A 27,321-nucleotide genomic window follows, 5' to 3' on the forward strand; every position below is an offset into this window, starting at 1 on the left:
GCATTAGCTAGCAAAGTTTCATTCATTTCATACAGAATGCTCTCTGCTGTGGATACAGCTTGGCGCTTTCAGTTCAATGCTAAAGAGCGTGAGTGTCACCACAGCCAAACACAATTCAAGGAGGCAGATGTTATTCACAAGACTCTGAGCTAGCTGATTAGCATAGAGCTACACATAAAACATCCCGTAAAGAGGCAACACATCTCTGTGATGAGTACTGGAAGTCATCTTTGAGTCGTTGGCATCGACCGGCAGCTCCCACAGGTGTGTTCATTCTTTCCAGGATCATGATATCTTAATGATATGATCTAATAGCAAGTTTTAAGCCATTTTCTTGGATTCTTTATCTGAACTATAAATCAAGGTTCGTCTCACTTTTCAGTGTCAATGTACAAAGTAGCGATAGATGCTGTCTCCAGCACTCTTTCTGTAATGCATGGTTTGCATGCGTCACATGGGAATGCCTAAACAACAGCAGACAACTAGTGATTGCTATTTATAAGGCACAAAATCAAGGTTTACCACATGATGATGATGATGATGATGATGATATCACAGTGTTGGAGTCCCCTGGGTTGCGTATAATTCCCTGCTGCTTGCTGAGCTGATGTTGATGTTAATGCTCATAACTTCTATAGCGGAGCAGCACTTCACATACTTTACTGATAACTAACCTAATAACCTTTTATTCTTTCCACACATCTCTGTCCTCACAGAGGATGGGTATCAAGTGGAAGGGTTTAATAACACCATGTTTCTATTGTTTCTTTGGTCAGATAATTACAATGTAATGCAACTTTGAGGATCATGTAGTGCACAGGACACTGTTATGTAGCAGCTTTATACCTATGATAGAATGCTATGAAGACTGGCTGAGCTGACATCAGCCGTCTGTTCTCAGCGTGTCAGACATTTCGGCTGAGATGTCTGATTTTGGGTCAATCAGTCAGAAATGAAGCGGTTCAGTGATTTGAGGTAGCAGTGTAGCCAGCTTTCATCATGTACAAGCATCTGCTTAACACTATCTAAAATAAACAATCATTCAGAATATGTTACTGCTAGAATGATTGAGCTTAGTTAGTTAGGAGCATCTCAGCCACTCTGCAAAGCAACACAATGTACACTTTTTTTCCTTCGTTGTTTATTGATGCAAAGGATTTGTTTTTATCTTGAGTTACTGAAATGTCTTGTTGTGGTCCTGCATTTTTCCCACAGTAATGGGTGTATTTCGATCAATGCCAGGTATTCTCTGTCAAGACTGTCACCAATAAAATGTAAGTGTATTTCAAAGAACATTCTCTTGTGTAGCGTCTGCTCCTTTAATCTGGGTTTTCCTTTAATTGCAAAGCCGAAACAGGCCCAAATGTCACGCATGGCCATGCCAGGATTTTACAAATACTGCAGTCATTCATGTATTTAAATCCTACGACAGTGTAGCTGACCATAAACTCATGTTTACAATGTTTACTGAGAAGTAGAGTCATTTTCTCATAGCATTTGCTTCACCTTTCAGGCTCAGAGTTTGCGACCTGGAGAGGACATCAGAAACGTCAGTCTTTAGGAATTGTCTGACAACCCATTGAACAGAACAGGTCAAACAAGAACAATTCAGTTGATGAACACAGAAAGAACATTAAAGAAAATGCGTATTTATTCTTCAGGAGTCTTTCCTTACCATATACACTACCTCAGGAACAACAGAATTCAGACAGTCTCTAAATATGGGACAAATATTTTTATTTTTTTCTTGTAGATTTAAAACTTTATTCCCAGAAATTCTGAGTTTCATTTTGTTGTTGTTTTACCTACAACAGCCCTAATGCACCTTCCTAAAATCCTCCCTCCCTAGAAAAATATGACTGATTTAATGTATATGAAATGTATTAATTATTTCAACTATTAACTTATTTTCATTCAGTTAATTTAAACTCAGTTATAATGTATACATTGCAACCATTTCCAGGAGTAAAACAGTCAAATTTTAGATCATCTATTCAGTTTGTAAATGTTTTTTGATCTGATCTAAGAAGTGGAATAATTTTTCTCTAAAAGCAAAGCAAAATCACCAAATACATGTTGTCATTGGACAGTAACTCTGCACACTGTACGGAATTAAGTTATTGTGAGGAAATAATGGATGCTTTATTTGTTTGTTGGCCCAAATGGAAATGTATACTGGATAGAATATACATCAAATGTTAACTCCCTCCAGGTACATAAAAACTAAAACTCTATTTTTACATCATATGTCCTTTAATCCTGGGTTACTCCAAATCTTATGAGGCAACACTGCCACCAAGTGGATTCAGTGAAATGAAATTTACACATGAGGACAGAAGTGATAGTCCGACCCATCATTTATGACTTTTATGAGAAAGAAGGCTCATCTACATCTACCAAAGTGTCAAAATAGTTTATCCATTATGTATTCATCAGAAGTCAAGATATTGCACCTAATTAAAGAAAATAAGAGCTTGTGGCAGTTGCCTGCTAGCAAGACATTTTCAATTTTTACATATTGTAATTTTTGCCATAAAAACATTTATATAGTAGACAATGCCTTTGATTAAATTGTAATGACTTTCCAGAGTCCGATAATATTTCATTACATTTAAGGAGATCTTTCATTGTTATCCTCCTGGCAGCCATATTGGAAACTCTTGGACCCTTTTGGACAGCAGCTGCATGAATAAAAAGAATTGTTTCCTTGCTAAACTAATCTGTACAACATCTCAACGGAGATAATTACTGCATTTGCATAATTTTGCCTTTTTGTTAATTTTCAAAAAAACTTCATAAGTAAATGGCAATTGTGTTATCAACTTTGAGGGTCACACAACTCTTTACATAGCTAGCATTAGCAGAGGCTAGTAGTTTGTTAACATCAGCTACACTACATCATGTTACCATTTTAATGAAACTGGAAACCTGCCGTTTGTTCAGATTAACGGTCAAACTAAAGCTAGAAAACAATTTACCATGAAGGATTACAGGTACCCTGGTAATTCAATTAGACATCATTTACACACAGCCAGTTCTCTATTGGATCGGTTACTAAGGATGGTGCCACACATGGCTCCAAGTAGAGTTGTGACTTCACTGCAAAACCTCTAAAAGAAATTAAAAAAGTAAATCCCTTTGTTGTTTCTACAAAAACTCCCATACAGGAACACTTTTCCATTAACCCCAGTTTTGTTTCTTCTAGTTCCCTTTAAACACCCCACCAGTGATTCAGCCTGTAGAATATGAAACCAAACATAGGCACTTATTCAGTAACCAGAATACATTTACGCAGTGAGTGTATTATTCTTACAGAAGTGGCGGTAGAGAGCCACTCAACCCTTTAACAGGGCAAGGTTGTTTTTAGCTTGGATGTGGTATGTGTGTGTGTGTGTGTGTGTGTGTGTGTGTGTGTGTGTGTGTGTGTGTGTGTGTGTGTGTGTGTGTGTGTGTGTGTGTGTGTGTGTGAGGGTTAGGGGATGGGGACTGTGAGACAGGGTGAGTGGGTTGAATAGGTGTGGCCGATTTCCCTCAAATAGCTATGAAGTAGAGTAGTTGCTACGGCAATCTAGAGGGACCCAAACTCTCCAAGTGGCCCTTTAGTCGCCGGCTCGGCTGCCCTCCCACATGCACGCTCTCTTCTAGTTAATGGCAGGCTTCAGAGCTACATGACTAACCAATGAAATCATGGGACGATAACAGGGGGCTTGACACTCTTTGTGCTTGTTAGAGCTTCACTTGGTTGAAAACAGACGGAATGTAAGTTCATTAGAATTTGTTTGTTTGAATTGAATATTTGTGTAACCTTCTTAAGTGTCCAGGTGTAAAGGTACGCCTGAACACTTAACAGGCACACACACTTACCCCCCCCCACACACACACACACACACACACACACACACACACACACACACACACACACACACACACACATTGAGGCTTGTGTTGACTGAATGAGGCAGACTGAGAGCAGCAGAACACTCCAAACAAACTTTGGTGTGTTCTCAGATGACGAGTATGGTGAACTCCATCTCTATTTACTGGTGTTCACGCCTGTCACAGAAACAATGAGTGAGCATAGCTAGATTCAATAAGACATAAGCCCACTATATCTTTACATCACTAATAGTCACCTAATTATTTGCTGCAATATAAATGCTCTAAATATATAATTTAGCAACTTTAAAGGTGCAAGATACAGGATTTGAAGTATTTCAATTGCTTCTTAACAGCTCTCAACATGGCGACAACAAGCCAGCTGCTCATAGCTAAAGGTGCTAACAGCGAGCAGTAAAGAGCTGCCAACGTGAGCTAACCAATGTGGAACGCTCACATGCACTAACATGCACTGAAAGCATGCCTATAGCTGGGCAAGCTATGTGAACAAAGCAAGGTAAGCTCTGATAACGGCCCAGAGAGAGAGAGAGAGAGAGAGAGAGGTGGACATTACGTGTCTTAGTTGCCCTAACCTCAACCATACTGTAGTCTCCGAACAATGATAATGTAGAAAGCTTAAACACTTTTTAAAATTTTGAAATTTTACATAATATTAACACATTGTAACGTTAATGTAATTTAATTGCACTAATGTCATATTGCGGATTGATGATTTTATTGAATATTACAGTATCATAATAGCCAATAGGTCTATTTAAAGGAAAGCACTACGGTAACAGTCAAGCTTGTATGTATTGGCCAGGCACTAGTGCTTTGTGACCTCCTGATTGACACGTCCGCCCACTGAAGGTAGATGGTGAGTGAGACCTCTAGCGGCAAAAGGGGGAGACAGAGTTGCTCCGAGAGTCATGATGACTTGACTTTATGGCACATGAGCTTGTGTTATTACATTGTGTCACACAGGATGCATTTACACCTCATCAGATATATTTAGATTTCATTCAGAATACAAGCTAAATACACAGCATGCAGCAGATTTGGGGGTACTGGATTTACATGGTTCTACTCGTCCAAGTAAGTTGACGTGTTTTGTGTCTTCAAGTGAGCCAACCAGGAAACGGCTCATTCTGGCACCTTGTGGCCACACCTGAAAACAAACAAGGACAATCCACAAGCTTTATCGGAACTATTTTTAAAAAAAAATGATTCAGTTCGACAAGAGAGAAGACTGTTTCATGAGGAACACTGACTGTTTGGTTCCCCAGCTCTAAAAACTGGGCAGAGCAGAGCTGCTGCCCTGAGCTGTTTAGTGAGAAGCCTCCAGGACTGTCCCCATAGCAGTAAATAAGTACTAATTCATTGATTTGTTTCTTCAAATTTCAAGAAGGCACATTTCTAAGATGCTTTTTAGAGAGACTTGTCCTCATGGGAATTATTTGTTGTTGAAAATGAAGTAATGGGATAAAGTGTAGCAGTCTGGCTCTATGCCCTCTGACTTTTATGAGTTGTCTAGGGTCTTCTGTCTTTTATGTTTTTTCTTGTTTCATGTTATTTACTAGATTTAGTGTTTAGTATCCCCTTTGTGTGTCTTCCCGCCTTTGTAGATCATCTGTCGCGTCCTGATTAGTTTCCCCTGTCTCTTGTCAGCCCTGCAGTCAACGAACCTCTTTCTCACCTGTTCCCACTTCCCTACTAGTCAGTAAATACATTTATGTGTGGAGTTCTCTTTCCAGCTTGTTCCAGCTCTCCAGAGCCATGACACGTAGATAGGACCTGGGTAGCCGTCGTGAGCAGCTATAGCCACTGCTACTGACCAAGAAGACATGGCTACAGTCATTTGGTTATTTAACTCTCCCAAAAAAAAATGTATAACTCCAAGAATGAATGAATCCCAAACTGAGTATCGTCTGTGAATGCATTGCCAAAACATCTCTTGAGTTGCCTACTTAAATAGTTGAATATTAGTGCAGGCTAAAAAAGTCATCATCTGCTGTATAAAGAGTGTACTGAACCCGGTCTGAACCATCAGCCTCTATTCAACCTCCCTCCTGTTCACAGAATACATTCCTTTGTATACTCTCACATTTCTGCTGAATCAATTTATTATGAAGGTCAAAAACAATTGTGGTATTCAAAATAGGTTTACTATGGAGGTCAAATAAACTTAACCTTTCTTCTTGTGACAGCTTCTGGAAAATGATGAACAATTGAAATGTTCAAAACCCCTTTGGCAGTTTACCGTTTCTCTCTGCTCCTTTCAGCGTTGTCTCTCATATTATAATGTAATAACGTACCATTCCTGTTGTGCTTTGGTTTTGGACATTTATTTCTTGCTTTACCTCAACTTCGCAACAACAGGCATGTGAATTCTTTACTCCTCTGCTCACGCAGAATTGTTCTTGACAACAATAGAATGCAGCTAACGGCCAGGGGTTAAGTTTGTTGTGCAAGCTTTCCCCAGGGGAGCTATTTTTCTCTTGCCACCTACATCCATACCTCACTAATTCATGACCTGTCTATACATGCTTTGTTAGTAACAATGCCACCCCCGAAGCTACTGGCTTAAAGATCAGAAAAAGAAGGGCTGTCATTCGCAAATTTCCTTTGACAAACACACATAATTACAGGAATTAGCCCGCTATTTTGTCATTAGCCTTCACTTTCAATGAGCCAATAATAAAAAGAGAAACAAGAGTCAGAGACAAAGACGGATGTCTTCGGAGGATTTCAAGACACTTCCCCCCCCACCTTGTAGCCCACACATTCAATTTGCTGTTTTATTAATATTATTAATGTAGTCAAGCTTGAAGCTTTGAAGTCAAGAGTTTTCATTCTGATTGGTATTGTGTGAGCACTGATGGCTCAGCTCAGGGGAAGTCAGAGCCATTTCAAATGCACTTTGTTAGTGCCATGATGAAAATGGCAGCTCGCCTTTTTAAAGCCGTATATTTGCGAGCGTGATTACGGGGTGTGTGTTCAAATAAATGAAGCCAAAACAATGACACACAATCAGGACTTCATAAGCCAGCGAAAGGCCATGGACAGATTAATAAGTGCTTTGCACACACACACACACACACACACACACACACACACACACACACACACACACACACACACACACACACCCCTGCGCATACACACATGACCACGTAGAGGCCTTTTGGAATTACAGATATATGTGACACATTAGACAAGATTTTGTCCGGAACCATTCTGTATCCAAAATGAGCAGGAGAAAGCAGTGATCTCACCATGTAATTTACTGTTGATTTGTGTTTGCACAAATGGAGCCTGATGTCTTTCAACATCAATAAGGGTAATATTTACCCTCTCCTTGTCCTGACAGGCCGTGGCAGCGAGGAACAGTTAGCTTTGTGATGAGAGAGAAAGACAAGGGACACTAACAATTTGACACGTGAAGTATTCCTCGTACTGCAGCTCTCGTTGAGCCTGTTGAAGTGACAGTAATAACACTGCAGTAATGGGGCCCTATAAATAGCAATGAAGTTGTCAAGGGCGGTTTTATATGAATTTATAAGAATTCTCAGTCCACTACAAGGACGGAAAAATAATGAATAGAGATTGTGAGCTCACATTTAAAGATGCACTCCTTGATTTAGTCACAGCTCACAGATCTTTTGAGAATCAGCAGTGTTTGAACATTAATACGCAAACTTAAGTAAATGAGTAGGGTCCATTTGCAGGGACTTTCTGTGCGTTTGTGTGGGCACACGAACAGATTATGAGACAATGGTCAAAGACATGTAAAAGATCCCCCACCCTTCCTACATAGGAGCAAGACTCAGAAGGACACAACATCATCATACATCTTATTAGTCACATTACTATTATTATTGCCTGTACTATTACGCTTATTGACTTGCTTGTACCCTGGAGTCTTTGTGCTTTCTCGCTTCGCAGGCTTCTATAAATCGTGGCTGTACCTGGACCGTGGTCGTGCATCCTGCTACGGCCCTGCTGACACCGACTGCTACCACCATTATTATTATTACTAGTCACATTACTATTACTATTACCTGTACCATTAAGCATTTTAGCTTTACTTCCACCCTGAAGCCCTTTTGCTTTCTCGTTCTGCAGGTTTCCATGAATCGTTGTGGTACCTGGACCGTAGTCGTGCCTCCTGCTGTGAGCCGACTGACACCCACTGCTACTTCCATTATTATTATTAGTCACATTACTATCCCTATTTTCATGGCTATAATTCTACTGTAATAATTGCTGCTGTTATTATAAGTAGTCTTATTATATGAATCATTTATGTCATATACATTGAATGTGTTGTATCTCTGTTATGCTGTTCATTCTGTACACATGACATCTATTGCATTCTGTCCATCCTGGAGAAGGATCCCTCCTCTGTCGCTCTCCCAGAGGTTTCTTCCTTTTTTCTCCCTGTTAAAGGGGTTTTTAGGGGAGTTTTTTTTTAGGGGGGAGTTTTTCCTGTGAATGTGATGTGGGAAGGACAGAGGATGTGAGGGTCTAAGGACAGAGGATGTGAGGGTGTAAGGACAGAGGATGTGAGGGTCTAAGGACAGAGGATGTGAGGGTGTAAGGACAGAGGATGTGAGGGTGTAAGGACAGAGGATGTCTAAGGACATGGTGTACAGATTGTAAAGCCCTCTGAGGCAAATTTGTAATTTGTGATTCTGGGCTATACAAAATAAACTGAATTGAATTGAATTGAATTGAACATGTCATGACTTCCTTTTTGCATGTCATTATGGTGTTTTTTGAGTCTCTTTGTGGTGGGTTTGGGTCTCTTTATGGTAATTATGCATTATTTCATGGTTGTTTTGCATTCACTTGAGGTCATTTATTTGTCTCTCTCTTTACGATCGTTTTGAACCCCTTTCAGGAAGCTTGTCTTTGAGACCTTTTTTCACTCTTTTGGTTTATTTTTTGTTTCCATTTGGATGGTTTGCATCTCTTTGTTGTAGATTGTTGTCTCTTTGTGGTGTTTTTTGTGTCTTTTTGGTTGTTTTGCGTCTCTTTCTGGTGGTTTTGCATCTTTTTGTGGTGGTTTTGTGTTTCTTTGTGGGGTTTTTTCTTTCTTTTTGGTGGTTTGGGCTTTCTTAATGGTGGCTGTGGCGTAGTGGAGAGCAAGGTAGTTCTCCAATCAGAGCGTCGGTGGTTCGATACCCGGCTTCGGCAGTCGATGTGTCCTTGGGCAAGACACTTAACCCCAAGTTGCTCCTGAAGGCCATCGGTGTGGACTGGATGATGAATGTTAGTTAGAGTCTGATGGTGGCACCTTGATGGTAGCCTGTCATCAGTGTGTGAATGGGTGAATGATATGTAACATACTACTGACTGTAAGTCGCTTTGGAGAAAAGCGTCTGCTACATGACTGTAATGTAATGTAATGGTTTTGTATATTTTAATGGTAGTTTGCCTCTCTTTGTCAGGGTTTGTGTCTCTTTGTGGTAGTTTTGTGTCTCTTTGTGGTGGTTTTGCATCTCATACTAGTTTTCATCTCTTTGTGGTTGGTTTGTATCTCTTAATGGTGTTTTTACCTCTCTTTGTTTTGGTTTTGTGTCTCTTAATAGCGGTTTTCATCTCTTTGTGGTGGTTTCACATCTCTTTGTGTTTGTTTTGTGTCTCTTTATGGTGGTTTTGCATCTACTTGTGATGGTTTTGCGTCTCTTTGTGGTTAGTTTGTATCTCTTATTGGTGGTTTTGTATCTCTTTGTGGTGGTTTTACATTTCTTTGTGGTTTTTTTTATTTCTCTTTGGTAGTTTTATTTTTCTTTGTGGTGGTTTTGTATCTCTTTGTGGTGGTTTTGTATCTCTTAATGGTGGTTTTGCCTCTCTTTGTGGTTTTCATCTCTTCGTGGTGGTTTTGCATCTCTTACAGTTTTTCACAATTGTTAACACACGTTTCTCAAAACAATAACAGCTTTCTCAAAACTGCACACACAAAACTGAAAACCTCACACACAAAATGCTAAACCTGACACTCCCTTTGCAAGATGACTCTTTGCCATCAAATCTCTTAACTGTTCACAAAATGGAACTCGTGTTTTCATTTGGTACACACAGCCATATTTTCAAATGACACACACATACCATTCATTGAGTACACACAACTAAGCATTTTTACCAAGCATTTACAGCACACTGAAGTGCAAAATTGAAAACACAATCATAGAAATGGAACACACCATATGAATGACAACGACTCTGGAGAATGAGCCATTTCTCCTTTTGTAAAATGTCTCAGTGTAGGCCGACTTTTTTCATAGTCAAACATAAAACAGCACACAAATATGCAGCAAAAAAAGTTTTATTTGGGTACACACAGAACAGTACAGTACTGTAAACCGGCCTGACGGTCTGGACGTTCCTGAATGTAGCGTGGTCAGCCAGGATCCTAGTTTGTATTTGTCGGAGTGTGATAGCGTTGTTCTCACGAACCATATTTACAATTTCAGTCTCCTGTTCGGCTGTGAAAGTGTGTGTTCTTCCTCCACGGTGTGGTTCTCTTTCAGTCCTGCAAAATACAAATACTGTGAGCACACTGTATTCTATTGATATGCAGTATTACAGCACACAAGGCAAATAGATTTCGTACCTGTTCTCCATCCTGAAGGTTCTAAAGATGGCAGCAACTGTGAAGCGGCTGAGGTTTGGTTGGACCCTCTGGCCAGCCTCCCTCATGCTCAAACCATGGTGGAGCACATGGTCTACCACAGTGGCCTGAATCTCATTAGAGATGACCGTTCTCCTTCTTCTTTCTCCTCCTCCTCCTCCTTCTTCTCCTTGTCCTCCTCCTCCTCCTCCTCCTCTCACTCTTACCCCTCTCCTTCTCTGGTTGTCGATCTCTTCAAAGTTCTCCATTGTTCACCAAACACAACAGAGGCTCGAGGCACTTTTATGCTGCAGTCCTGATTGCAAATTGCTCAACAGACCTGAATGTTTAGAGATTTGAATATTTGTGTGTTGTAGGTTGATGCTTTGAGATTTTACTTGAGAAGTGTGTGCAACAACTGAACATTGTGTGTAGTGTTTTGACAACAAGGTGATGTGTAATTGACATCAGAGTGTAAAGAAGGAAAGTCAGAGTCTAATGCAGATAAGGGAGTGTGAAGTAGTGCCAAATTGGGTCGAGCGATTGGTGCATGAAGTGAAGGTTGTGCAAAGTGTGCCGAATTTTCGCTGAGAAAAACTGTAATAGTGGTTTTCATCTCTTTGAGGTGGATTTGCACCTCTTAATAGTGGTTTGCACCTCTTTGTTGGTTTTTGTTTCTCTTTGTGGTAGTTTTGTGTCTCTTTTTGGTGGTTTTGTTGTCCAGAACTTTTGGCTTTAAATGTTTCCTCCTTTCAAAGTTCTTATCTCTCAAGTCAATACAAAGATGTTTTACTGTTTCTCACTACTTCCTTTATTTTTTCCTTTCTTATTTGTTTATTCAAGTGAACTCGTTATTGATCTTCTTTAGTCCTCTGTCCTGTAGTCATTCTACCTTCATTGTCTGACATTCATAAGCTATTACATCCTGCACAGCACAAAGGATCAAATAAAGAGCTGAAGGGGCCTGAATGAAAAATCTTTATTGAAAGAGTTGTGGCTTAAGCTTGGCATGGAAGCACATGCTGGATCCCATTTTCCACCACATTCTGTGTTCCGCAGAAGACAGCGCTGGGAAAGAAAAAAAGACTGAGTGAGACAATATGGAAGACAATATGAATTAATATTTTGGTTTAAGTATCACTTTTAATCCAGTGCATTTAAGGATGTTTAAACAGCAGAGTAACTCAGTCACATTAATACTTAGGAATACATTTGCACTGATTGTTTGAAATATGTGTGTGTTGACAAGCAGCACAAATAATTGCAAAAATAATTAATAAATCTGGAATAAAATAGTTTTGGTTCTGATCAGCATGTGGATAATCTTTTACCCCATTATCATGTTTTTGAAAAAATATATATTGATAGATGCTTCGTAAAGATATGAAAGTAGAACTCACAAGGAGACGTTCTGTACCTTACCATGGCACCCCAACCCCACACCCCCCAGCTGACCTCACCATTAGAGAGCACTATGGCAGTCTCATGCTGCCCTCTAGTGGCTACAGTTTGTCCACGACATGTGCTCCAGTGTGACAACAGAATCACAGCCGGGCTCTGTTCAGCAGTTCTTGTCATTTTTCATTCAACCTAATGCTCTGTTAGTGGCCCTCTTCACCACCCCTCAAAAACATACTTATCCATGTTATATCATGTCGATACTTTGGGACCTCTCCTGATTTTATGAGAATGGCTTATATACTTGATTTGATACTGATAACATGTTTTAAGAAGCAGAAAATTACTTCTATTTGGGGTCTCAGGGACCCCAGTTGTAAAAAAATGGTTTTATAGTACTTTTTATGCAAGCCCTCTCAAATCACGAGTAAGTCTATTTGAATTTCTCCTACGGATTAAACAGAGAGTTCAACCTTTTCGGTCTAACTGACCTCAAACATTAGTAACATCATGCTATTGGGGCGGCTGTGGCGTAGTGGAGAGCAAGGTAGTTCTCCAATCAGAGGGTCGGTGGTTCGATACCCGGCTTCGGCAGTCGATGTGTCCTTGGGCAAGACACTTAACCCCAAGTTGCTCCTGAAGGCCATCGGTGTGGACTGATGATGAATGTTAGTTAGAGTCTGATGGTGGCACCTTGATGGTAGCCTGTCATCAGTGTGTGAATGGGTGAATGATATGTAACATACTACTGACTGTAAGTCGCTTTGGATAAAAGCGTCTGCTAAATGACTGTAATGTAATGTAATGTAATGCTATTGGATAACATACTTTCTGTTTCTTTGTGTGAATGACCTTCATTCACAATCTAATGCAGTCCATTTCAACAGCTCTGCCATAAACTGGACCAGTTTAGAATGTTCAGCTTCCGTTAACATTGTTGGATATGTGCAAATTCAATGATGTGTTTATTACCGTGGTCATAGCTGAACCTAACTCATGTTCATATATATATATATGACAAGAAGTGAATTGCAGAGCAACAGTTTTTGTGCGATGGATTCTTGTGGTGTTCTACCAACCTCTGCTGTCTTACAGGTTACACCACAAACCTACAATATAGACTGTTTTCTGTTCACTTGACGCTTCACTTCCTTTGTTGTATCATTATTACCAGCATCATTTAGCATAATCATGCTGACTTTACCTAATTGTCAATGTATTTCAATGGAAAACATATAAAAAATGTCCCAAAAATTAAACAGGAGTGATATATATATATATATATATATATATATATATATATATATATATATATATATATATATGTCCCAAAATGTGTCCCAAAATGTTTCCCAATATATATATATATACACAGTCTGTACCACCAAACCAATGTTTGGTTTTTTGGAGAACATGGCAGATGATTGACACAAAGTTACCATGTAGATTTACTTGATTTTCACTCTTTGCCATCTCACATTCAATTTTGAGAAGTGGCTCCTACCAGTCATTAGAGAAAAATACAACTTACATCTTCCTGTCTTTTCCTCTCTGCAGCTCCACTTTGGTTGCTCCGTACTTGGGATTCAAGGGGTTAAAGACGTGGTTGTTCCAGCGAAACGTCACCTCTGTCACATCCTCCATATCCACCTCAGCGTCCATCAGCATCTCATAGGTCCTTCCAGAAACCATCATGCCCCTGTCACAACAGATTGCTTTCAAAACCCGTCTTTTAACGGCCAATCTGAGCAGCGTTACTGCAATAGTTTGTGACGTGTTGTTCACTTATTACACAGACTCAGTCCACACGTTGCAGTAATATAATACTATATGAAATAAAAGCACTTTCATTGCAGTTACGATATATACAACTATGTTTTCCTTTGTGATCAACCACTCCGTAGAACGTATTTCATGTCTTATTATATATCATGTTGTTTATTGGTGTCTCTTACTGTGAAATGTGATCAGTGGCACAAAATTATTTTAATCTAACACTAACCAAGTAGTTTTGTTGCCTAAACCTAACCTTAACTGTTTCACTACCACATGTTCTATCATTAAACATTTGCAAACCTACTGCGTCACGACAAGGCTTCTGCTCAAGCTGGAAAATATGACGAGTAGGGATGAGATGAGGTTGCAGTGATGGATCGGACATGCAAGTGTATTTGCAATTGAGGACATAAGGTGTAATGTCATTACAACTTGTGGCCAAATGCAGAAGACAGGGTTGACTAGCACTGTTGTATTTCTATATCCTTAGCTGTCTTGTACAATGGTGAATATGTATAGCTTTGTATGGCATTACTGGAATTACTTTAGTTTCACTTTGGCAACTTTGAGCTGCATGTTGGTGAAGAAAAACTGTTCTGAAGAAGTGATCTCAGTATAGAGAAAGTGTGTTACCAATTGTAAAAGAAAAAACGTAATATCCCCTGCTCGTGCTCCTGCCATTCCAGGGAGAGATACAGTGAAATGTGCTCCAGTGTCTGAGCTGTAAAATGAAGCGTTCAGTGAGTATCATGAAGGCAGCAGGGAGTCACGTGGTCTGATAAGAGACAGTACAGTTGTTCAAGCTCCCAGGCCTGGTCAACAAAGACAAGCACAACATCCAGACAACAAGCAGCGGTGTCACATGGACACAACCTCCTTGGTGTGTTCCATAGAACAGTGTTATAACATTCTTACACATGAAGCCGGTGCTCCTGGGTGCTGTCGGTGTTTCCAGCCAGTGCCACATACATGAAGCCTGGGTTAGACCAGCTGGGACCATCCAGGGTTAACATCAATCTGTAGCTGTAACCTAGAGACAGAAAGAAATAGGAAGTAGTAGCAGTCACATGATTACACCATAGTGTCAGAACATCTTCATACATGCATCATTTCCCATGGGTGGGGATTATCAAATAACACAGTGAAACCTGCTGTCTACCTGCTATCTTTAGCTTGTGGTTGGAATAAAAACCTAGAAGATCGACAGCTCAGTGCCTGGCAGATAATGGAACACACAAATCTTTCAACAAATTACTTGGTATGAACTATCGATCTGACTTTTTCAGGTCGGTTACCGTTAGCGATACCTGGGCTTTGGGTATCTTCAGAGGATTGATTAGATACTAGTTTTGAATTAGTAAGCTGTATGTTTCACTCTGTGGAAGTTAATTGGATAATTATTTTAATGCGTATGAAAACATCAGGCTTGACTTAAACAGTGCTTTCCTAACTTAAAAAATATATAACAAATAAATACATAGATACTTTACACTTTCTGCAGTATAGTAATATCAGTGTACATCGGGGTAATGAAATAAATGAAGGTTAGATTATGGAGAAAGTATGTACGCTGTGATTCAACATAATGGCATAGTAGTGAAGCAACCGTAAGAAATTGATATTCTTTTCTTTATGTTACCATAATACTAAAAATGTTTTGTTTTCATGAATAACAAGGCATTTTTGCCTCTGACCGAATTCTAAACTTTTTATGCCTATAGTGGAGTGGAAGATGGTACCAGTCCCTTGAAAATCTGGTATTTTATTCTTCAACTGAGCTGAAAGAATGAAAAACTGAAATTATATACAAAAATGCTTCAGTGGTTCTTCACAGTCAAATCTAAACAGCGATTTCTTACAACCTGTGTGTAAGTCATGCTTACAAGGAAGGGCAGGGTACTTACGGCCAAAGGGCTTTGAACTGCCTGTGTTGAGGAAGTACTTTGTCTTTGAAATGCCATCAATCCCAGTGAACTTGTCAGCATAGTGGCCCATCAGAGGACACATGTTGTCTGCACATGGGAAACACTTTCCCTGTGGAGACAAGGACACAGAGGTGTGAAGAATGAGCTCACCCTGTGATGGAGTGAGTCAATGAATAGTCAGGGAAAAGTGACAACCTCGAAACATTTCCCCCCCTACACTCCTTTTACCATGTTGCAGATTGCCACCTTATAAATATGAAGGTGGGGAATGTAGCTGGTTGTGACAGTGTGGGAGCGGGCTGTTTTTGTAACTGTCAGCTATGGCAGCAGAAATAACACTGGAGAGCGTTTACGAGGTGAACGACAAGGAGGTGCTGTCATATGAGGTCATGCTCGGCGCTCCCCAGGCCTCCTTTGATCAGGACATGTGTCCAAAGCAGGGATTAACTGTCATTAACACCAACAGCTGCAGATACAAACCCTCCCCATGGAAGACATGAGGGAAGCCCATTTACATCGCCCCCTCAGCTCCAACAAAAAAAATCCAATCTTGCCGAATCAACTTCTAAAACCAAAGAAATGGTTCACAGCCATATCAGTGTCATACAGCAACAGGTGGCAGTCCCATACACATGCTGGGATGGTGGAGATATATGGCCCCCTTCTCCATCTGAGTCACTTTCTGAATTGAGGCCATAGGATGCCTCCCAGATCCCTCGTCTGTGGCCTGTACCACCAGAAGCTTTGCTGGGGTCATTGAAGCTGCTCTAGACACTATTTTTATCAACTAATCCAAGTTCATACAACTTTTTATGCAACTGTTACTGTAATTAATGTCCTGTTCTACACTAACAGTTTGATTCCATTGACCCTAATTCATTATAGGAGTCACTGGTGGCAAAAAATATAACTGTAATAAAATAATAATAATAATAATAATAATAATAATAATAATAATAATAATAATAATAATAATAATAATAATAATAATAATAATAATATCCTTTACAGTGGAATCACTGCAATGAGTGGATTCACTCGGGGAGATGAGATCCTTCAACAAGTTTCTCAACTTTAGTTAACTTTGACAAACCAGAGACCAAACTGAAAGCTTCATATTAGCTGTGTTGAACCATCCAATTTGATGTCACCCTGTTCTGTTGGAGTACGTTGTGGCGTGGTTCCATGTCAGTATTGAAATTGGATCTGGAGGTACAAAATAAATCTCTAAAATCAGAGAACCGACTGAGACAGCTAGCAAGCAAGCTCAATTGGCTTGGTTGTGACTGGCTAGTGCTAGCATGTAATCTGCTACGTATCATGTGGCTTGCTAGCCACATTAGCTTTTTAATGGATTTCCCTGTGCCACTTTCTGCTCTGACCAGCCACTAAGGCTCGGTGGCTTCTAACCCCATTCCTTGCCTTTGAAGAAACATGTCACGTAGTAGTATGTAAGCAAAATAAACTCAAATAGTGTACAAGTTAGATGGTAAATGGACTGTGCTTTTCGCTTTTCTCGTATTCCGACCACTTAAAGCACTTTTAACAGTTTGTCGTCATTCACCCATTCAAAGTCATTCATACACTGATGGCAGGAGCAACCATGAGAGGGGCCACCTGCCCATCAGGACTCTAAGTAACTTTCAAACCCATTCATACACTGGGCAAAGGGGATCGAACTGCCGATCCTATGATTGAAAGAAGGCCCTGCTCTACCACTGAGCCACAGTCGCCCTGTGTACTTGTGCTTTACTTAAATATACCGAAAAAAAGAGTTTATGATCAAAACATCAACCTACGGTTTGATGCAGTGTTATTGACCTTTATGATATCAAGTTAGTTCCACCTCAACCAGTTCAGTATTCCTAAGCTACTTATCTGTCGATTCACTTATAACAATTTGCATAAATTTGATAAATATAGTTAGTTAAGTATATTTTGTTGATACTGACAATTTTTTTACATAGTGGTACTACGATCACAGTACTAGAAATTGAATATTGGACATAGATGTATGTTCAATGACATTATTAATAAGCATGGTTTTGTGTTTCTTATCACAACTAAAACAATTCCAGGTCAACTCTTTCAGTTATTTAAAATGTTTGAACATCCATCCTCAAACTCATTAAGTAAATCTTCCCAAAAAATAACCAGTTAGACAAACACTACTTTAACACCAGCTGTACCAAAGACTTACTGCTTCAAAACTGCCCTTGTCAGAGCAGGGGAATCCTACAAAGCCTTGGCCCTTAACCATGCTCTCGCTGTAGTACTCGTATGCTCGGACATGGTTGCAGGCATCAAACTTCATGGTATCTGGTAAAAAGATTGGAACAGGTGATGACAGGGAAGAGGTAAGAGGGACATGGTGTTAATGAGGAGCAGGTGAAGAGATGTGAATATAGATTTAAATCTTGTATTTCAGATAGCTTGGTATAAATAGATGAGAGAAATTTGGGTGTTTGAAGCTATCAACTGAGAGTGACACTTTCAAATATAATAGACTTTCCTGCTATAAGTTTGAATGAATTCAGAGCTGGAATTGTCCAATAAACACAGGACTTTCACCCAAGATACAGCCATTCGTGTGTTATGTGGAACCAAATGTTGAGTTATTTTGACTGACATCGTCACTGAGTCTGTTACGTCCGTAGGTTAAGTTACCTAAAAGACATACTTATGGAAACCCACACTACTATGTTTTTCTCTCACCCAAACCAACTCATTATGTTGTCTGAACCTAAAAGTTACAGTTTCACAAAGTTTACCTCATTTTACAATGTTAGCCACGGCAAAACCTTCTGCATCAAGATTATATGCAAAAGTCAACATGGATGCCGGGCGCTTCTACTGAAGCGAAAAAGGATGAGATCACTTTGGAATCTTACAGAGTAAGAATGTGTGACAGAGAGACAGTCTCAGAGAGAGACAGACTGTTGTTTCTCCTCCAGTACAGGCAATCACCAGACTATCCAAGACCTCCAGCTATGCAGCCCTGGCTCCCACTGTCCCTCTCTTATCTATAGGATCAAAAGTAGCAGATTCAGCTGTGCCAACAACACCCCCCTTCAGACCCAGACCCAGGCATGGCACCAATGCTGCTACTTGAGCCTTGCTACTCAGCGGCACATGTCAAAGGAAGGCTGTCGTCATCCATATTAGAAAATATTTGCTCAGATAGACCCAGCAGGAATAACTAAGGCTGGGGTTTCTTTACGATTTTTCCATTGGGACAACTCCAATATTCCACAGGGGGATCTGCATTGTAAGTTGCATTGCTGAGAAGATAGGATGCATTAGTCATTGTGTCATGTATATGAAGGATGCCTGTGATGACTTGAGAACACTTGAAGTGTAGTATGTAGAGGATATCTAAATAGTATAACAATGGTCATTCCTTCATGAAGGTTCTAGATTTCAGTTTCTGAAGCAGTTTCAGCGAAGTGTTGTTCGTCTTAAAAAAACACTGCCTTAAAATGTAGTTAATGGAGCTCAAGTCGAATAACCTCATTCGTTGAGAACATGTGAAACCAGCTGAGTAATGTTCACTGAACTTGAGATAATAAAGTTGTTTTTAATATAAAATATTCTGTGAAATCAACAGCTGTTTATTTACCAGCACAGCTACACAACAATAGAAGGAAGGCAAGTGTGAAGGACTGCAGTCCTTGTTTGGGAGGCAGAAAGAGTGATCATCATGTTTCCATTTTGTCAATTGAAATGTGTCAATGTGTTGAACTTTCTCACCCTCCCAGATGGCATCCAGGTCAGTGGGTCTGCCTCTGTTGGCTGAACAGCCGGGCATCAGTTCTCCTCCGTTTGGGTAGAAGTCAATATGGCCCACGGATTGCGACATTCCCAGACCTGAGATCATGAAAACAGAACTCATATTTTATTCAAAAACAAAATACTTTTTTAGATCAGACCAAAATTTGATCTAGATGATAAAGCCTCAGTATTTTTTAAGTCAACTCAACAATTATACAACTTTTGAAATTAGCATAGAGATGGTAAATTGAAATATACAAAACATGGATGTTTGTTTTGAAGAGCACCTAATATATATTTTTTGCATTTTTTTCTGTAAGCATTGTCACATTGTAAAAACTACTGCAATGCATACTACTAAGTGTTTCAGAAAGTAGTAGAAGAAGGGAAGAATGAGCAAATTGTCCAGTTTGATCCCATTCATTGTGATCGATCGTTGCTCTTTACCAAGTTTAGAGTTGAAAGGTAGTCCATCGGTGTGAATGACATCCACAAAGGAGGCGTCGCTGGTGTCTAGGCGTACGGAGGCAATAGTGTCCTGGAAGTAAGGTTCAGCTGGGTCTAGTCCTGAGAAAAGAAAGGTACTATTACATCAGAGAGGGATTAAAGGAAGGAAGAAACTAATCTGTCTCAGCGACATAAATCACACAGTGGACTTGCATCAAAGAAGAACACCATTTGCCCAAAATCAAGAGGCTGTAGATTGCCAAAGGAGTGTCAGACAGGAATGCCCTTTCACCCCTTACGGAATAGCAATTCAAAATGAGCCAAGTCCAGACTGTCTTCGAACCAGAGGCTAATGTGATGAACTGCAGACTATGTGCTGCTTTCAACCCATTCATTCTGTGTTCCTGGGGGGTTATAAATATGTGAAGTGACTACATTGTTGGTTAGTAGTATAACATTATGAACAGTTTTTTAAACATGTCACTCTCTTGGGATTACTTTCCTGCTTACCTTCTGATAACAGATACAACTCTTTTAAGGGAAACTTTGCGGATTTACTAAGCTAAAGGTTTCTGTGCCCACTGGGACAGGGCGGTGTTGAAGAAAACATGATAACAATAATGATAAATATTGTGTTTTTAAGACTCAAAACTTAAATATTTTTATAGAAAATGAAAAATACAACCAGATTATTTTATACCACAATAGTGGTCTCTTGTTTCTACACAGTGAGTGACATCAACTATCAGACCACTGTGAAGGCCGGCTTACCTGTGATGCGAGCGAGTCCACTGATCTGGCTACCAACGTCTCCTGCAGCGTGAGCTCCAATGCTGTGTCCAATAATATGGAACTTATCAGCTGTTTGCTTGTAGTTACCCTGCGTCATGTAACATGCATGTTAAAGTCAAAGATACTGCATCTACCACACTATCATACATACAACATAGAGTGTGTCCTTCAGCTTTTGTATGTACTCATATACATCCTCTCTCTCTGCTTGTGTCTGCTGTTTGAAGGCAGTAATATCATTATCGTCATATTGTGTTACATACAATCAAACATTCTCTGGATGGAGAAGTATCTTAACAGACTGTCTTCAATTTTAATTCTGCTTTCTAAGCCTCATCGTCAGTCATTAATATATGTGCCTAATAGGATAAAATGATGAAGTGATGACATTTTGGACAGACATGGATGGAAACTGTAACTTCACTGGTTGGCAGAGGCATACTACATAATATTCTAACAGTTTCACGGCTATACGTCACATTTTGTCAATCTATTTATATTGATTATTTATCTCACAATGTCATATTTTTGGATTTAATGTTGAACACGGAGTTTCATTTGAGGCAGGGTTCTAGTTTAAATCAAAACATATCTTCAAATGCCGTTTCTTCTCAGACTCTGAGCCATAAATCAATTCAGTAGCACCTACATACAGCATACTTTACAGTTTCATTCCCATCTATATTCTGAAGGTTTTTACAGAGGGATTTGTTCATGTATAACTCATAGACTGATTTATACAACATTGTATTATAATAATAATTAAGATTCCCTCTGTAAAAACCTTTGCCTAAAATATGTCAAATAACTTAAACAATCATTCTGAACCTAGCTTTATGCAAAGTTTCCACTTCAACCTTGAAAAAGGAAGCCACAGATCCTCTCCTTCCGTTCTAAACTTTCAAATTAAAAGCCCTAGGCATATACCCTTGGCGAGTATTTTGCAATTGTATGTAGTTTATATGTCCTGTACCCGTATGTAAAGGTCTTTACTGCTTTTGGAGTCAGATGGAATATAGGTATCAGTTGTATCTGTGTCCACTAAAGAGATACAGTAGGCCTCGCTTAGGACTTGAAGCCGGGGGAAACCAATAGCCCAGCATTATGAACAGTTTAAAAAGCTACCTACACTATCTCTGTACTGGGAATCAGACATCAACAAAGAGTATCTCCCATAATGTCCCTCCCCTTGATAAGGAATGCTGATGTGTAGGAATACCGACAGTGTGCCAGTGACGGTCAATGAGGAGCTGTATTTACCATGAGGAATGTGATCATGGATGCCACCTGGGCAGCAACCACCCTGGCGTTATTGGCAGCCTGGGCATACTGAGTCTTCACACCTTTCTTCCACTCCACAGCAATGCAGTTCACATTATTCCACTTCAACATAACCTACAACAGTCAACATACATTTTATAAGATTTAGGGTTAAATGGTCACTTCACCCAATATCCAAAAGCTTATTTTCTTTCTAACGCCTAGTAAAATATAATATAAAGTCATATAAGACTTTTCAAAATAAAAGATTCAAAGTGCTTCACAATAAAAGTATAACAGGCAGGACGGTAACAACCTAAAGAAAACAAAATAGAATTAACCATAAATACCATATCTAAAAGGAAAATGATCAGTTACTTAAAGCAAAGGGATGTAAGCGAGTGTTGCGAGGTATTTTAAAATGTCATCTATTCCAAAATGTAGGTTAAAAGACGGACATGGTCTTTCTTCATCCAATATCCAACACTGGTTAGGATAGCTGCTTAACTTCAAGCTACAATATGTACACAACCATTCAGATATTTTAGCTGTGAAGACACCAATGGTTGGACTAATTTCTCAGAACATTCAAATGACTAGACCCCTGTTAGAGGGTAAAGGTCACACAGACTGTTGCCTGGTCTTTTGATAATCTTTGACTGATAATAAGGACCTCTATTTTATTCAAAATAACTTTGAGAAACATCCAACCTATCACAGAGTCCATAGAGGCCTGATAAAGTTAATGCTACTGTGCAGATAGTTTGGTTTTTTTGACATATCATATTCGCTATAGAAACAGAAGCACTGTTGGAATATCAGATGAACTAATCAGAGTTTAAACCTCTTCAATCAATATTTACAGTTCAATAATCGAACTAATTCAACATCAAATTCAACAGTATTCTGTAATATGACACTGAGGGGATGTCCACAAAAATTTTGAATCATTTCATTCAAAATATTTCACATGTAAATAAAACATCTGTTGTCTAAATTACAGTGTTTTATCTCTTTTAGAATAGTCATCCATTAAGGAAAAAATAACATCAATAGAACAGATGATTCTAAACTTTTGAACGGTAGTGTGTATTGTGTTTATACACTGTGGTATATGAGATTACAGTAAACTCAACTAGTTAGGGAGACGAAGGGTTAACACCTCATCCTCATTATGGGGCCGAGTCCTCCTTGTGTTAACACGGCCCCGAAGGCCAGATTCAGAGTTTAAAGTTTCAGTAGCTTATTTTTTCTGAAGCCTTGTGATCAAACTGTCATTGTGTGCTCCTCACATCTGGTGTTTTTACCTTACACATCTCCTGTGGCCAGTCCTCGTCTCCTTTCTGCAAATACCCAGGAATGATGAATCGAGTCTTTCTCATCCCGCTGTAGTTTGATACCGTGATAGATTTGTCAGCCTTGATCTCCTGACAGTTTAGAAAAGCAAAGATGAAAACATTGAAGCTTTAAGGACAGGTTTACATTTTTTAATAATTCTGTCCCAGCATGCCCATGTGTACATAAAAAAACTATGGCTGTATATTGGCAAGGATCTGGCCATACCATACACATCATGAAGGTTTACGATTCAATATGTTGTGTTAAGCAATGTGACTTTTTTTTAATCAAATTTAGATTAGTGAGTTTTATAGTATAAAGAAAATAAAGAATTAAAAATCTAAGAAAACACACATGTTTATGCAATCAGATCATTGGGAGCTGCTTTTGGTTTTTATCTCAGCACCTATAACATCATACATCAACATCATAGCACTACTGTGAGAGGGCACAGTTTTTGCATGTAAACTTTTAATAAAAAAATGATTGAGTGCATGATATTGAGATTTGATACAGTATCACACAACATAGTCTTGCGGTACTCGATGTTTTCTTACACCACCTATTTAAAGGTAGCATCATTGGTTGCTGTGATTGGTCCTTATGTCCAAAATGGCAAATGGTGACAAAATGAAACCCACTTGATTTGAAGCCTCATATTGACTCCATTTTTGGGCCAGTATTGACAAGAGGAGACATTTCAGCAACCAATAACCATGTGAGCATTGTTAAAGATAGACTTGAACATGAAATTTAAAATGTATCTTTTAATAGATTTACTGGAATCCCCACGGTGGACACACACATAGTTTTCACATACATATCAGAGATGAGCCTTAACAGCTCCTTGGTAGCTGTAACCAGCAGAAGCAAAGAAAGCCTTCTCTTGCCTGGTAGTAGCGGTTCTTTTGGGTGAAGAGGAGGAAACGGGTGCCGATCTCCTCGGGGTTCCAGGGCAGGACGGAGGCTGGTCTTTGAGCAGTGCCCCCCCAGGGAGGCAGGTCAGCAAAGCAGCCCAGCTCATTAAAGCAGACCTCGGCCGCTGTGGACATGGACAGCACACCACCACTTAGAGAAACCCTAACTCTTCTATATGGAGTTAATTTCACCATGGCGATCATGCAGTTTTATTATATCAGATAACAAAAAATCATCCTCTTAATTCATCCAAGTTTCAGGCATTCTAGGCTGGAGACGTGCTACACACAGACCTTTAGGTGAGAAATTTAATCTGAAGTTAAACTGCAGGCAGCAGATGGCTGATCTCAGCTGTCAAAATGGTTTGTATTGACTCAGGTCTGAATATTTCACTCAGTGTTATCGTCATATAGCTTTAAGAAGAGCGGGAACAAGCAGATATACTGTTTGTGATTCTGTCAGACAATGTAAAGCTTCATAAAGAGAGAGGAAACCTGTAGAAGATGTACATCAAATCATAAAGCAATAACATAGCACCTTAACTCTGTTAACTCTGCTCACTTGGTAGCCATTTCAGTAAAAGTGAATCTAGAAATGAAAGTCAACTCACCATATGATGCACCAACGAGGAAGCAGAGCAGAATCCACAGGTGTGACATCTGTGGATGTTAAGAGAATGTTTGGTTGTAAAGAAGTGGAACCAAGACGTGAACAGGTTCGTGCTGTGTTCTTACCTTGAGGCCAGAGAAGAAGGTAGTGAAGCGCCTGTACGCAGCACTACTTAAGCACTCCAGCCAGGTGCCGCTTTGCCACGTAGGAGTGGGAAAACACACAGGTGACAGACCACCATGTAAGACGGTTAGGTCAACAATAAGTCACCCATAGTGTGCTTTGTACATAGTCATACCTTTCTCTGCAGTTCAGAATTTGAATTCGTTCAGCCAGTAGATCTGGAGAAACACATTTTCTCATGTCGATATCTTCAGTCAGCAGAATTTCTTTATTGCAGGTCTCATGTGTATCAGCTGCTGTTCCATAATCTTTAGTGGTGTTCAACGCAGCTTAGTTTACCCAAGCAACTTCTGATTAGAAAAAGAGAATCAGAAAACTCCAACACTGTGTGCTCTGGAAAAGCTCCCCAACAACACGCATTAACCCTAATTACGTTGTTTTTTTAAGTAAAGGAAACAAATCCATACCTTCTTCTTTGACTCACAGTGATTAATAATAAATATAACTGCATTACTGAGAAGTAGTTGTACAGTGGAAGATGTAACATGCCATATGCCATATGTTTGTGCTGTATTTATGTAATGTTTATAACAAACTATTATGGAGTTGTTAGTAGATATATCTGTATCTTTAAGTCTTTATTAATGTACAATATTCAATAGTCAATAACTTCTATGAATACATGTTTTATACTGGTACAACTGTGTTTTATTAAATTGTCATTTATCCTCCTCCTGTGGATGTTCACAGGAAGAGTCATAATGGTTAACAGACACATATATAAACATAAAGGCTTACAGCTGCTTGACATGTTAGACACTGCTTATGAATGCTAACTAGGGGCACTTAAGTAAAGTGTTATCCTGTATGGACGTATTGGTCTCTCTTTGTATACTGTATGTCCATTAGATGGCGTTAAAGAGTAGGTAAATGCACCAGTGTCATCACTGAACCCTGCAGAAACCTCACTTTAAACAGATCCCTGCTGCCAACGTCTTCTACCTTATTCATCTCGATTCATGATGATTACCCAATGAATATCTGTTTGTAATATCATATTATCAATACTAAAGAGTGCTGACTGTGTGGCTGAATGCTGATTCATCAAGCATTAACCATGCCTGTCGCTACTTCAAATTACACTAGATGTGCAAAGAAACTGTGCAGTACATGAGTGTAAAGTGTAACACTGTTTTGGAGTGTTCAGAGCATATTCTCTGAGCAAACAATGACCAGCATGTATCCTACTCTGATGATGGTGTTGTGGGTGGGTTACACTTTTGTAATGCATATCTTTGCAAGGGTTTTAGAACCTTTATTGTCCATGTAAAGTTTCATTAATATACATTTTAGAATGTCCTGTTTATTGTTAAAACTTTGATTTCCATTCTTGGGGCAACAGATTCAAATGAGGTGGTTTGTGTAGGAACATTTACATTCTCCGGCTTCAGGGTGTCAGTTCTATGATCTTAGACAGTCAAGATATGGCTCCTTTTAAAGCCAGTCACGTGCATGTATACATTCCTTATGCAGAATAGTCCACCAGGTGTCTTTGACAACTAAATCATCTTCATGCCAACTGAGCAAACACCATCCGCTGATGAAAACCATGAGATGCAGTTGAAAGCCTTGTAAAAAGCTAGTAAGTAGAGTCGGTTCATTTATTGGCATAGTGTGCAAAGGAAAGTTGAGGAAAACTCTGTATTTTCCCCATGACCCTTCCATAACCAATATAAATGCATTTCAAACAGTCCTGAGCACAAATGGAGTGTAGCAATGAAATACCAAAACGTTTTTTTGTGCAGAAAAAAAGCCAGAGTGATGTTATGTAAAAGCCGATCGCTAAATGCCGTCATGATGTTTGTACTTAAATCTATGTGCTATGATGTCATTTTTTTTTTGTAGCATTGTATGACAGCAGACCGGCAGCTCTGAAACACAGAGCAGTCAGATTGGGTAAACAGGTCGACTGAGGGACAATCTTTGCCAGATGATGCAGTAAGAGTGTTGAGGTTTTCTTTGTGAAGTGTGTTGGGATTTGGACCTGGGTTAATCCCATGTGAAAACAGCCCTGCGTGCACTCTGCTCTCCTGGGCTCCTGGATAAATACCGGCCAATTAGAGGTGTCTGGGAGAGGTTTTAGACAAGAGCTGCAGCTACAGCTGGTGAAAGTCTTTGTGTATGTTAGTGAAAAGTTGTTCTCCTCTTTTTCGTAACGTTTGGATTCAAGATCACATAACTCACAATATACAAACACATCATATATATATTTAAGACAGTAAAATAAATATGTAAAATATTGCACATGCCTTGTGAGAAAAAAGATATAAATATAAGGGCATTATAAAAGTGAGGAAAGAAATCAGAGATAGCACTAAAACATATACAACTTGATTTAATGCAGCAGTGCCTCCTTGCTTATGATCTACATGCGTAAGGAATGACCTGTTCTCTTGCTGAGTAGTGTTATAG

The 27,321-nt window shown here is 39.4% G+C and overlaps 1 protein-coding gene across 1 annotated transcript; it reads right to left on the bottom strand.

Moving 5' to 3' along the window:
• Positions 1-11,460: 11,460 nt before the first annotated feature.
• On the bottom strand, positions 11,461-24,883 carry LOC129092419 (inactive pancreatic lipase-related protein 1-like). Its single transcript, XM_054600367.1, has 13 exons — positions 24,852-24,883; positions 24,728-24,776; positions 24,090-24,241; positions 23,169-23,288; positions 21,862-21,996; positions 20,581-20,689; positions 19,810-19,929; positions 19,342-19,458; positions 17,792-17,910; positions 15,571-15,700; positions 14,582-14,696; positions 13,422-13,589; positions 11,461-11,560 (listed from the first exon to the last, which is right to left on the bottom strand). The coding sequence occupies exons 2-13, from the start codon at positions 24,774-24,776 to the stop codon at positions 11,491-11,493; spliced, it is 1,404 nt and encodes a 467-aa protein (XP_054456342.1). The 5' UTR covers positions 24,852-24,883; the 3' UTR covers positions 11,461-11,490.
• Between the last annotated feature and the right edge of the window lie 2,438 nt (positions 24,884-27,321).

Source organism: Anoplopoma fimbria, chromosome 6 (genome assembly GCF_027596085.1).
Source record: "Anoplopoma fimbria isolate UVic2021 breed Golden Eagle Sablefish chromosome 6, Afim_UVic_2022, whole genome shotgun sequence".
In the NCBI taxonomy this organism is placed as follows: domain Eukaryota; kingdom Metazoa; phylum Chordata; class Actinopteri; order Perciformes; family Anoplopomatidae; genus Anoplopoma; species Anoplopoma fimbria.

Coding starts and splice junctions, on each gene's coding strand:
- LOC129092419 (XM_054600367.1), bottom strand. CDS start 24,776: ATGTCACACCTGTGGATTCTGCTCTGCTTCCTCGTTGGTGCATCATAT. Junction 23,289..24,089: donor AAAAGAACCGCTACTACCAG/GCAAGAGAAGGC, acceptor CTAAACTGTCAG/GAGATCAAGGCTGACAAATC. Junction 14,697..15,570: donor CAGTTCAAAGCCCTTTGGCC/GTAAGTACCCTG, acceptor TTCTGTCTCTAG/GTTACAGCTACAGATTGATG.